General features: G+C 42.6%; 1 protein-coding gene across 3 annotated transcripts in view; it reads right to left on the bottom strand.

Annotated features, from left to right (window-relative positions):
- Window positions 1–12,325, bottom strand: part of tcf7l1b (transcription factor 7 like 1b) — a 43,965-nt gene that overhangs the window by 17,271 nt on the left and 14,369 nt on the right. For all 3 annotated transcript variants that reach the window (XM_010876374.4, XM_010876375.4, XM_020052992.3), the window contains exon 4: window positions 143–226. In XM_010876374.4, coding sequence (XP_010874676.1) covers window positions 143–226 — 84 coding nt within the window. The remainder of the gene's footprint in view (window positions 1–142; window positions 227–12,325) is intronic.

Here is a 12,325-nt window from a genome sequence, read left to right as displayed (position 1 = left end):
AGGAGCAACGTAGAAAAATTGGTCTTCTCACACTGATACAAGGTCACATTTTCATATAGAGAATGGCTGAAGGACTGTTCTAATAATGTAGCCTAGTTGGTGGAACAGGTACTAGATCGAGGTCATGGTATGGTCTACTCACTAGATGCCCTGGGGTGGGAGAGCGTGAGTCTTTGAGTCCAGCAGCTCCAGGGACATCCAGCAGGGGCCATTTCATCTGAAGGTACTGTGGGGTCAAGAACAAGTAACAAGAAATAAACAGTCTGGACAGTAAAATAATAATATATATGCACGCAAAAAGATTAGAGGTGGACTAAAAATGTATGATACAAACCAAGTACAGTAGCATGGCTGGGATAAATAAAAATGAAAAGGAACGCATTTCCAACACAACAATAAGAAATCTGCTTAGTGCACATTCAATGAGCTACCAATCCCACATCCCAATTTACACCATATGCCATTATCTAGCCTGTTGAGACTCAATAATATTTGTGGAGACAGAATTGCATGAAATATGGTTTAGCAATTCCAGCAGACTACAGTGTAATAAATGTCATGGGAGACAGCAGAGAGCCATAACCCTGACAGGCACCTGTATGAGACTCAAGCTGTTGGAGTCAGACACAGGCTTTTGGCAATAGGGGGAGAGGGATGTGAACACAGAGGACTAGAGGGGGACTGTGAAATTGCCGTTTGTCAGGGAAAAACATGAGTCCAGCTGTGGGCGCCCATCCACTAGCGGGTGGGAAAGGACAGCTGGAAGGAAGCTTCATCAGGAGCGGAGGTAGAGCCAGGGGTTCGGTCCCAGCACTAAGCCTATGGCATCCTGGTGTACTGTTCTGGCCTTTTGACCCAACCAAACCAATCCACTTTCATTGTTCATTTTTTTGTTGTTGTGTTATCATAGCGCTGATTAGCTGGAGCAGTAGTGTTTTCTTTTCGTCTATTTTGGCGTTTTAACACGGCTGTTATTTTTACGGCAGCCCCAGCCCACGTGTCCACACCAGCCCATGTGTCCACACCAGACCTGTCCACACCAGCCCACGTGTCCACACCAGACCTGTCCACACCAGCCCACGTGTCCACCCCAACCCACATGTCCACACCCGCCCATGTGTCCACCCCCGATGTGTCCACACCAGCCCATGTGTCCACCTCAGATGTGTCCACCCCAAACATGTCCACACCAGCCCATGTGTCCACCTCAGACGTGTCCACACCCGCCCATGTGTCCACCCCAAACATGTCCACACCAGCCCATGTGTCCACCTCAGACGTGTCCACACCAGCCCATGTGTCCACCCCAAACATGTCCACACCAGCCCATGTGTCCACCTCAGACGTGTCCACACCAGCCCATGTGTCCACCCCAAACATGTCCACACCAGCCCATGTGTCCACCCCAAACATGTCCACACCAGCCCATGTGTCCACCTCAGACGTGTCCACACCCGCCCATGTGTCCACCCCAAACATGTCCACACCAGCCCATGTGTCCACCTCAGACGTGTCCACACCAGCCCATGTGTCCACCCCAAACATGTCCACACCAGCCCATGTGTCCACCCCAAACATGTCCACACCAGCCCATGTGTCCACCTCAGACGTGTCCACACCAGCCCATGTGTCCACCCCAAACATGTCCACACCAGCCCATGTGTCCACCTCAGACGTGTCCACACCCGCCCATGTGTCCACCTCAGACGTGTCCACACCAGCCCATGTGTCCACCCCAAAGATGTCCACACCAGCCCATGTGTCCACCCCAAACATGTCCACACCAGCCCATGTGTCCACCCCAGACGTGTCCATACCATGGGACATATTCATGTCGAGTGGTCGTTTGAGGAGTTGTTTTACCTCCTCCCAAGAGCAACAGGGTTAAAATATATGTTTCCATACATTTTGTACTGTGTGCGGTGCCTGAGCTTTCGTGGAGCTGGTGCGCTGACCGATGCAGAGCTCCACCATCTGGTTTGTGAATCAATTTAAATACCGGATACAGCAGATTGTCATGCATGTGGATTTTCTCCATGGTATCCAACAAGATCAAATTAATTAAAAGGGTTTTAATTTCAGCTTACGGTGCATTTGTACAAGCACAAAAAATGTGGTATCACAGTTAATCTAAATTGCCTTTTGGCCAGGGAATACAAACATGATTTCATAGCTTCTGCTTGTCTGTGTTGTAATGTAACATAATGGCTGTTTTGTAATGTATCCACTTTTTTCAAGAGGATTTGCACATTACTAAACAGATAAAAGCATGTTGAGAATGGCCTAGTCAGCTGCAGAATGTAAAGAAAGGATGATGTTTATCTCAGAGTAACCAGCTTCCGCCACTTGGGTTTGGGTGTTGTCAGGCCACCTTTGACTATTTGACTGCACAGGTCTGAAAGGTTTAGGACCTTTGTAACAGCTCTGCTGTTTCAGGGGCTTACTTCTTCAGTACTTAAACACTCTCCTGCACACTCTGTCCCACTTGCACAGTCTTTTATCGACACCCCATTGTATCCAGATTTTTACATTTTTAAAACTCCATAACGTGGAATCAAATAAACAAAAAATGTAGAAGACAAAGCAAGATTCCTTCTGGTTGCATGAACCCTGAGTTGGCTGGGGGAAGGGGGAGGGTCTTTAAAAAGTGATGGGCCGGATTCGATTTTTAAAGCTTCATTCATCACTCCGGGGTTTGTAGGGAGGAAGGAAGCTTGGATGACTGTGGGTTAAAAATGGAAAATACATTATAGCGGGCGGGGGAAAGGGAGAGCGGGAGGGGGGGAAAAATGAGTGAGTTTGTCGGAGCAGGCAGAGGGTATTGTGTCCTGACAGCTGGGGTCCAATAGACCACTGAGGGAAAAGGGAAGGGGACTCTTATTCCAATCCGAAAGGGGGACAATTCTTGAAGTTGACATCAGTCCTCTTCATTTTCACCACACTGCTCAAGGCTGAATCGCAGGTTACAACTAATGGGCCCAAGTCCATACAACTGTCAGGAGGCCCTTGCTTATAGAAGCCACTAGCTCCCTATTGAAACGTTACTCTGCTCTGTGCATGCTGCCTAATGAATGCTGCTTTCTGGAGGGAAAACCAAAACAATACAGTTTTCACTGTCTAATCTATGTCAATCACAAGTCCCTCCACAAATGAAACAAACTCTATTGTGAGCGTTTGCTCTACCCTGACCAGGCCCACCCCCAGCTCCCACGCCCCCTCCTTCCCTTATTTGACAGCTACTGCCAGGACAGGGGAACATGCCCCGAGGCACTTTTGCATTTAGGAAGAGGCAGGCTCTTTTATATAATTGCTACTGTACTCTATATTGCAGCTGGTTAGACCAAGACAACCCTCAAACTATCTTCCACTACCCTCCTTGCAAATACATCCAGTACTCTACCTCACAGCCAATTGCTATGACTCCCCATCACTGCAGCACACCAATCCCTAATGTGAGAAGGAGAGAGTGGAAGGGTCCAGCAGGCTGTGGTAGGGGAGACACAAGCCAGGCAAGCCCAGGGCACAACATAAGCCTGTCCTCACACACTCTTACGTATATTGGTAAACGTTAGTGTTCCTCATTTAGGGAAAGCTATACAGACACTAGCCATTTTGAAAAGTACCAAATCAAAATGGGAATAGAATATTCTCTCTCCAAAAGAGGAAAACATCGGTAAAAAAATAAAAGCCCCTACATTCAGTAAGCAGCTTTTGTTTAAGATTTGATAAATTCAATGTACTCAGTCTCGTGGAAAGGTACTTCAAATGCCACTTGAAAGCAAATAGGAAGATACTATTAAAATACTATTGAAAGGGAGGTTCCCATGGCTGAATCCTCAGTAAAAGACTGAACCCACTTATAAACAAAAATCGGCAATTACATTTTACAATAAACTTCAGGCAGTCGTGTAATGCTTTGCAGATGCCCTTAACTTCATTAGAAACACAATTTCAACAGGCCTATTGTTGGCCTCTATTGAGACACTGGTTACTGTAAAGACGCTTATGGGGAAGAATGTCAGATAGAAAGCTGTGAAAGCTGTGCAAATAAAGTCAGTTTCTGCAGCTATGTGATCCATTTCCATGCCTCTCTAATTGCCGTCCAGCTTCACTCTGTCTCCAGAACTCAGAATAGACATCAGAATACTTCGCTACTTGACTGGGACCCAGATGCAACACATTTGGCAAAGTTGCCACTGAAAATTTCCAAAAAGCCAAGATTAAGTCCTTTGGTTTTTCGAACAGAGAGAATGCAACATATGCTCTGGGGCATGCTGTATGCCAGAGTTGGGTTCTAATTGTTACATTTCTCTCTCACAGTGCAGAGGAAAAACACAGCCAAGTTTCTTTGTCATCTCTGAAGTGTGTGGTGCCATCAGCGCATGGAAGAGAGGAGAGGCAGATGTCTGGACATTTGTTGTCATAGTTAATCAGACACTGCCAGAAAGACAAACTCTTCAAACTTTATTCACTAACTATTTTCCCGACCGGAGTGTGTTTACAAAAAAAAGTTGCATTTATCGGCGGTTAATGTCAACGGAGGGATGCGTGCACAGGATCTTTTGTTCTGTAATGAAACAACCAACGACAACAATGTGCCTGTGGTGCCTGCAGTGTTGAACGGACACGTTGACTACAAGTCCCTGCTCTAGGCCCTATTAATGTTGTTACATGTTTGCTACAAAAACCATGTCTATTCTAACCAATTAATTGACACTACCACTCCAGCTCGCCTGGCGTTGTGACATCAAACCCCCCACCCCGGCCCTCTCTACTCCATACTGCACCGCCACAGGAATGCTTCCAAGGATTGCTCCAGCAGATAATGTCAATCACCTACTGTGTGCAGAGCCCCCTCCCCATTGTTTTCCTTCGCACCCCCCCCCCCCGCCCCCAACAGAAAACAAATGGGCCACACAGCTTGCTGTTATAGAGAGAGGTGTTAATGATCCTCTACCCATAAGAAGAGCAGCTCCACACAATGGTCTTGTCCATCCTTACACCACAGTCCCTCCCAATTCTCTTCACTTATATCACCTGCTTATGTGAGCCATTCACACCTCTACTTGATCTATGCATGACATACCATTATAAGCTTGCAGAACAAAGACAATTACTGTAAGTAGTCCCGCCTTGTCTCTGAGTTTGAATTAAGACCCATTGTTTGCAGACATTACAGGCAATTACAGAGACAATTCTTAAGCAAACTCCAGCCCGCATTGTGCTAATTAGTGGTTAATTGATGGGGAAATGACGAGCTGTTCTGCTGGTCAGCTTGGCTGCTACTGGCCACAAAAATAGCTGCTAGTGGAAAAACAGCCCATTATCCAGTCTGACTGCAGTAAAGTGGATTACCTTAGCAGGAAGTTGTCAGTGAAAACAATCCTTAGGAAAACTAAGGAATTTACCCAGACAAATAAAACATGGGGAAAATATTATTGCGACTATATAATTTATGGAAATAAAAATGTGTGCCAAATACACTGCCAATGCAATAAAATGTATACAATGACAGCTATTCTGAATGTGAGAACAATATAAACAACATAGATGTGTGTGGTAGGGTGGATTTATGAATAGCAGGGGAATATTCATCAATGCCCCCCAAGCTAGAGCAGACTCCCAGTTTATGCATGGGATTAACCCTGAGAAGGTTGCTGTCTCCAGCAGTGTCACTAGCATCCCGCTAATGGCTAGCACATTTGAAGTGTCCATTAGCAAGTAAAGGAGTAAAGTTAAGTGACTGTGACAGGGGCACTCCCATAGCTCTTTGGGCCTGTATTGTGACCTGGTTGGTCCCCCTGCTCTCTTATTCACAGCCGGGGGAAAATGGGTCAAAGGTCAGCCATCCAGAGTGCACTGGTTTCTATGGCAACATGGCCTATTAAGGCCAGACTCATTGGCCTCTTAACATGCTCTTGTACACAAAAGAACTATTAGCGCAAAGAGGGAGAAAGGAGAGTGAAGAGGGAAGGCAGTGTGAGGGAGGTCTAGAAAACAGCACAGGGGCTTTTCCAAGATTCTCAAGCAGTTACAATACACATTGTGTCAAAAAGTCCAACATAAATCCAAAATAACACACATCCATGCTTTCTTAAAACTATCAGTCTTGGTCCAATAAGGACCTGATATCACTACCATGGTAGCCTTCAAGATTACTTGCATCCATGCCATTGTCGCTTAGCTTGAGGTTTAAGACCCAGCAAAAAAAATAACATGCAATCCAAACTTTTCTTCTGGGCTTGTGATACTCAACAGTAAAAAAGACAGCTGGTGTTCTTCTAAACATACATTAGATTATTTTGTAAGAACTTCTAAATATTACACAAACACACCCTTTCCGAATTCATTGAACACAATGAGAGTATTACTAGCTTACGCATATACTGAAACATTTTGAGTATTTAGGCCATTTAGGCCATTTGCAAAGTCCCACTAATACATTTGGAAGGCTTGAAGTGATGCTGAATTATTGCTTCCTGTAACCAGAGCTTAAAGAGTGTTGCTACAGCAGCAGAGTGAATATCTTTTTAAACGAAGTACAGGATTTTTTTAAAATCCATTTTATTTAGTTTGAGGTAATCTCAGTCAGATGTGGTTAAGGAAAAGAAGCACTTTGCAAGGCCTTGTTGGGGTGAAAGTTTGGAATAAGTGAGCAATTGTTACAGAACACAACATCAGGCAGGTCAAATGAATCTGAACGTATACTTAAAGCCATAAGAAAATAATCATTCATTTGGCAGGAGGCTTGCTTTTTCACTGGCAGAGAGAGAAAGAGAGAGAGACTTAGAGAGAGAGAAAGAGAGATAGAGAGAGAGCGAGAGAGAAGGGAGGCTGCCATGCTGTTGCACTCAATTATAAGAACTCAGTTAACATGGTTTTCCATACCTGGTGTATCTGGTTTCAATTGTGATAGGCAAGTCTGGTAAACTCAGTGTCAATACAGTCCAATGTCAAGCCTTGCTACATCAGTAACGGAGAAGATGTCTGTCTTTCACATCATGTCCCCTGACGTTGTTTGTCCAGTGGTGCAGGAACACAACATTTTATTGTTTGGGGAGCAGCCTACTCATATTGAAATGCACAGCCGTAAACTTCTTTGTAATTAACTCCAGAACATTTGGTGGTTAGCAGTGGTTGGCAGGATGTTTACTATAAAGCTCAACAGGGAAATCAAATTAACTAAGTGCATGCATGTGCATGTGTGTGTAAGGTTGGGGAATGAGGGTGAGAAAGCAAAGGTGGTAGCTAAAAGTGCAACATCTTTACAAACGACCATTGAAACCTGCCTTTTTCATGATTGAACTGACCAATAAACTGATCAGCATTGGTTGCCAACATAATGGAGTGTGGGATTCCTCTCAAGAAAGTTTACAGGTAATAAGTCCAGCGTACACAACAGGGTAAATACCTCTACACAGACATCATAAACTTGTTCTAGAAGGAGGTAAAAATATACAAACTAACTTTTTAAAACTTTTTTATTTTTAGAATGTGATCTGTACTGATGATGTACTGACGTACATTTAATATAAGCCCTTTTTTTCTAGAATATACACATTTTCTCAGAGCAGCTTACAGAGGCAGGAGGCCATGAAGCATCTTTTAGAAAATGTCAGTTTGAAAAAGTGGGGTCGGTGGGTGGGGTGATGGGGAGGAGGGAGAAAGAAAAGGGCCTAAATTAAACACATTTGTTTCTGCTCTCACATACCACAAGTCTTATGAAAACAGAGGACTGATTGTGTTCACTCTGGAGCCACCCCCCACCGCCACCAAGCCCCCTCAACCAGCCCCAAGCCACCCCCCCCACTCCCAACCCAAGCACCCACTCCCCCCCACACACACAGCTGCCTGCAGATGCCTCCTGTGTTTGCACTGTGAGCAGGCACAAATTTCAGGGCCCTAAGTCTCAGCCCTGCCTCATCTCAGTTTTACTGCCTGACATCCCTCTCAACCCACTGCCAAGACACACACATACACCGCGAGTATGTATGCCTGAACACTAAGCTGTTATTGCTGTACTACAACCCGTAACATCTGACTTGAGTTCTTCTTGCCTACAATCAGACCAAGTCGTAGATGCCATTTTCATGCCTATGTCGAGCCGTTTGCAGAAAGTGGAAAATGACTACCTAAGTGCAAAAGCACTTCATCTGCCCCTCTCTCTGCCACAAGTAGGTCTCAAACCAGGGACCCTCTGAACACATCAATGACAACAGTCACTCAGCACTACTGTTACCTCACAAAAACCATGGCCCCATAGAAGCAGGGTAAACAGAAGTTTCAGAGCAAGGGACGTCAATGAAATGCTACCAGCACGCATCACTAACTGGCTAGCCGTTTCACACCAGCTACACCCCCCCCGTTTGACTTCAACCTTCTCATCAGCAACCCCGGTAGATGAAAAGAGCTCAACTGAGTGATCTGGGTCAACAGCATTCATTAAACAATATTGCTTCCTCTACTGTCTCATGTGCACCATACTGGGCTTGAATCAGCGATCCACTGAAGACATCGAACAATCACCCACAAGGCACCATCACCATTTGCCCCATCAAAGCTGTGGCCCTTGCAAAGGAAGGAAAACATCTACTTCAAGACCTCGGAGCAAGTAATGTCACCCATTGAAATGCTACCAGCGCACACCACTAGACTGCCAAGCCATTTCACACCGGCTACATAAACCCAGTTGCTGCAAGTCTACAGGAACTACTAGCCTGCTCCTCCAAAAATACATGTTTTTCAGATGAGATGGCAAGCAGTTGGAGACTTTTAGCAACTGCTCTAAAACTGTTTTTACACTACAATAGTTTTATTTAGATGAACAAGACTTGTTGCCATATTTGCATTGGAGTTACTCCTTGTGACTACTGAGGTCTAAAGAAAATGTCTAGTATTAGGTCTGCTTATGTAGGTCCTTCCAGCTCCATAAACAGAACCAGAACAAAAGTTGTCTTTGGAAATCAACTAAAAACATCTCACAGTGACAGCAAAACAATTCTATCATCACCAGCAACAGCACTTGTTCGACAGAGAGTGCCCTGTTAGTTACCAGGTAAACAACATTGTCAGTGAGTTTATAAGCCTTCCAAGTCAGTGGTCTGGCTAAAGTGCTGCGCATCCATGTGTTACAACTTACAGTGTAGCAAGAGTTTCGCGCTGCTAGTGTGAATAGAAAAATGTATTTACATATTTTAAAAATTAATTTGATTGAAATTACATTGTTTTCATAACAAATTATGTAGTCTAAATAGGCGTTTATAAAAAAATATGCTACCTTTGACTTTCTTCAAACTGCCCACAGAGACAAAGACATAGATCTGAGATTTTTTTTTAAGTTTAGTTGAATTGAAACCCAAGCAGTGAGACTATCCTCCTGCCTGTTAGCACCCTAATTCCAGAAACATCCGTCTTTGGGTGGGACAAAGAGCAAAACGAGATAGGGTTAGAAGGTCATCTACCTCTTCAAGGTTCACCAAGTAGCCTGAGAGGAAAACAACAGCGTAATAAACTTATGCAAGGAAATTTCACCTTTCTAACAACACATTCACCTCTTTAGTCTCTGTCAATAAAACATGAGCAAGTAGCCTGCTTTTCAGAGATTTGGATGGAAAGAGGAAATTGATACAATTTATTTAGCTTAGAGAAATATTATCTTTATATAATTATAATAATAATATGATAATAATTGATGAAATTCAAATGTTGGACAAAAGATGAAAGACATTCCAAACGTTCAGATTTTTAACAAAACCATCAGATATTGACTAAATTACAGCAATATTGTACTGACATAGACAAGAAATTCATGGGACTTCAGGAATTCTATTGTTTATATAATGTTCTCTAACAATACACTCATATTAAGAAACTCTTCTATTTGCACTTAGATGCTAACTGCATTCCGTTGTACTGTACTTGATCAATGACAATGTTGAATATAATCTAGTCTAATATTAAGAAATATTTATTTTGCCTTAAAATAAAGAAAACATTTATGGTTATCGTAATGACAAAATAATACAAAGGTGTGGAACTGAGTGGAATGGGGGGTAAACCACTAAAAATGCACTCTCTGCTAAAGACTACCTAAGCTATCTATACTATGACTTATCCATTGCTGTTATTGCCATGCTCTTTTACATAACTCAACAAATGTGTCAAGAGAAGTATATACAAATCTAAATGAGTGGCTCTACATAGATTACAATGGTACATATGTATATACATACACTGCTTACGTTATCAAATGTAACATCCTTATAATTGAGGTGTTGATTTTCAGAAGTTGCATACATTCTCATTTGAAAATATGTTCCAGAATATTCCATTAATTAATTTTTCAAATACAGAAGGAATAAAACGTTAAAAGTCATTAAAGTAAAGTTTGATTGTTCCTCTTGTGATCTAAATTTAGAGATGGGGTGTTAAATCCCTGACCAAGAAGTCACATTTTCATAGATGCAATGGAAAACCTTAAACTAAATGCCAATGTGAAGACAATTATATTCATAAGGATGGTATTATTACTGTACAACAAAATTAACTAAAGGTAAACCTTTACATTTTTCATCACTATATTATCATTCAATCTTCAATTTACATTCTAATGAGAATGGTGATTTTGATCAGGTAAAGAGTAGATTGTGATCAGGGACTGCAGCAAATATCAGACTCACAGGCCAGGATAGTGCTTATAAGAGGCCCCTACCAATTACACTGAGAGCGTTCAGGAATGTAGAGTCAAGACCACGCTGCCACAGAGCTGAACACAGACCTCTCTCTAAAATCACCCCTGGCCATGGAAACGCATTCACACTTTTCAGCTTGCATTGCAGGTTTGTTAGGGGAGGCCTGAGGAAAATAGTGTCTTATTTGGATACATTCTTCTTCCCTAAAAACCTAAATCTGTCCCATTTTACAAACCTAAATCTGTCCCATTTTACAGACCTAAATCTGTCCCATTTTACAAAACTAAATCTGTCCCGTTTTAAAAACCTAAATCTGTCCCATTTGACAAACCTAAATCTGTCCCATTTTACAAACCTAAATCTGTCCCATTTTAAAAACCTAAATCTGTCCCATTTTACAAAACCTAAATCTGTCCCATTTTAAAAACCTAAATCTGTCCCATTTTATAAACCTAAATCTGTCCCATTTTAAAAACCTAAATCTGTCCCATTTTAAAAACCTAAATCTGTCCCATTTTAAAAACCTAAATCTGTCCCAATGCAAGAAACGTCTTCCAAATCCAAAGTGGTAACTCCTGCAAACAGTTAGTGATGAACTGGAGTACTGTAAGCTGTGTGTTTCTGAGAGAAAATGGAGAGAGAGAAATTAGCTGATGGAGAAAAGAATGGGGAAAGAGAGAGAGAGAAGAGAGCAGGGAACTTGTGCACAATTACAGCAGGGATTTATGGCCTGAGAAACAATTTATAAATCACAGCGCCTGGTCTAATGTGATCCAGATTGCTCTCCATGCAGCTGCAATTTTGGTCTGCGTGAAACGGCATAATAAACCTGACTGGAGTAAATTTGGTGGGGCGGAGAGAAGTTGTTGGTGGGGGCTGATGAGGGTGAGGTCTTTGGCTCACAAACTCAGTAGGTGTTTTGGACAAAAAGGCTAGGAGTTTTGTATATGTTTGGTGTGAAGTTTAGCTGAGGTGCAAAACATGATTGTTGACCGTGATAGATGTTATGGACAGAGTGTCCTTACGCAAACCACATAATATGACTTTTAACATTCAAATAATAAGTCAGACATTTATGAAAAGCTCAATAAATCAAAATGCCAGTCTCTATTACTGTGAAAAGTCATTATTTAAAGAGATCAACAAAGTAGGCCTCCATCAAAACTACTAATCTCCTCTGAACAAATTAAAGTTATACAATGGCACTAGCCTCGCCTGCAATAAGATGACATATCCATAGCTGAAGCATAAGTGCTAAGCTAATGTCATTACAACCATGTGAAAGTATTTAGCTACCATAATCACATCAGTGAATTATTGTGAAACTAAAACTGAATTGTAGATAGGTCATTGTAATAGCAGAATAAAACAAGAATAGTGTGGTTTTCCCCCTCACTTTTTGTAGCTTAGGGCTGGTGTGAAAAAAGGAACGGATGTGCTCAGTGAACCCAGGGCTTTAGTGCCCACTCAGCCAACTGGCCCTGAACCTTGACCTCTCACCCTTCACCCTAGGGGGCAAACAAAGCTTTGAGTGACATCTGAAACAGGAGACCCTATGGGGAGAGAGAGTCTGGACAGGGCTCAACTGACCCATTAACTCAATAAGATTTAGTGTCCATTTTTCTTTTATGCAT

The sequence above is a fragment of the Esox lucius genome, chromosome 13 (genome assembly GCF_011004845.1).
Source record: "Esox lucius isolate fEsoLuc1 chromosome 13, fEsoLuc1.pri, whole genome shotgun sequence".
NCBI classification, from domain to species: Eukaryota; Metazoa; Chordata; class Actinopteri; order Esociformes; family Esocidae; genus Esox; species Esox lucius.
The sequence above is the reverse complement of the archived record's forward strand: the minus strand, read 5'-3'. Positions and strand labels throughout refer to the sequence as shown.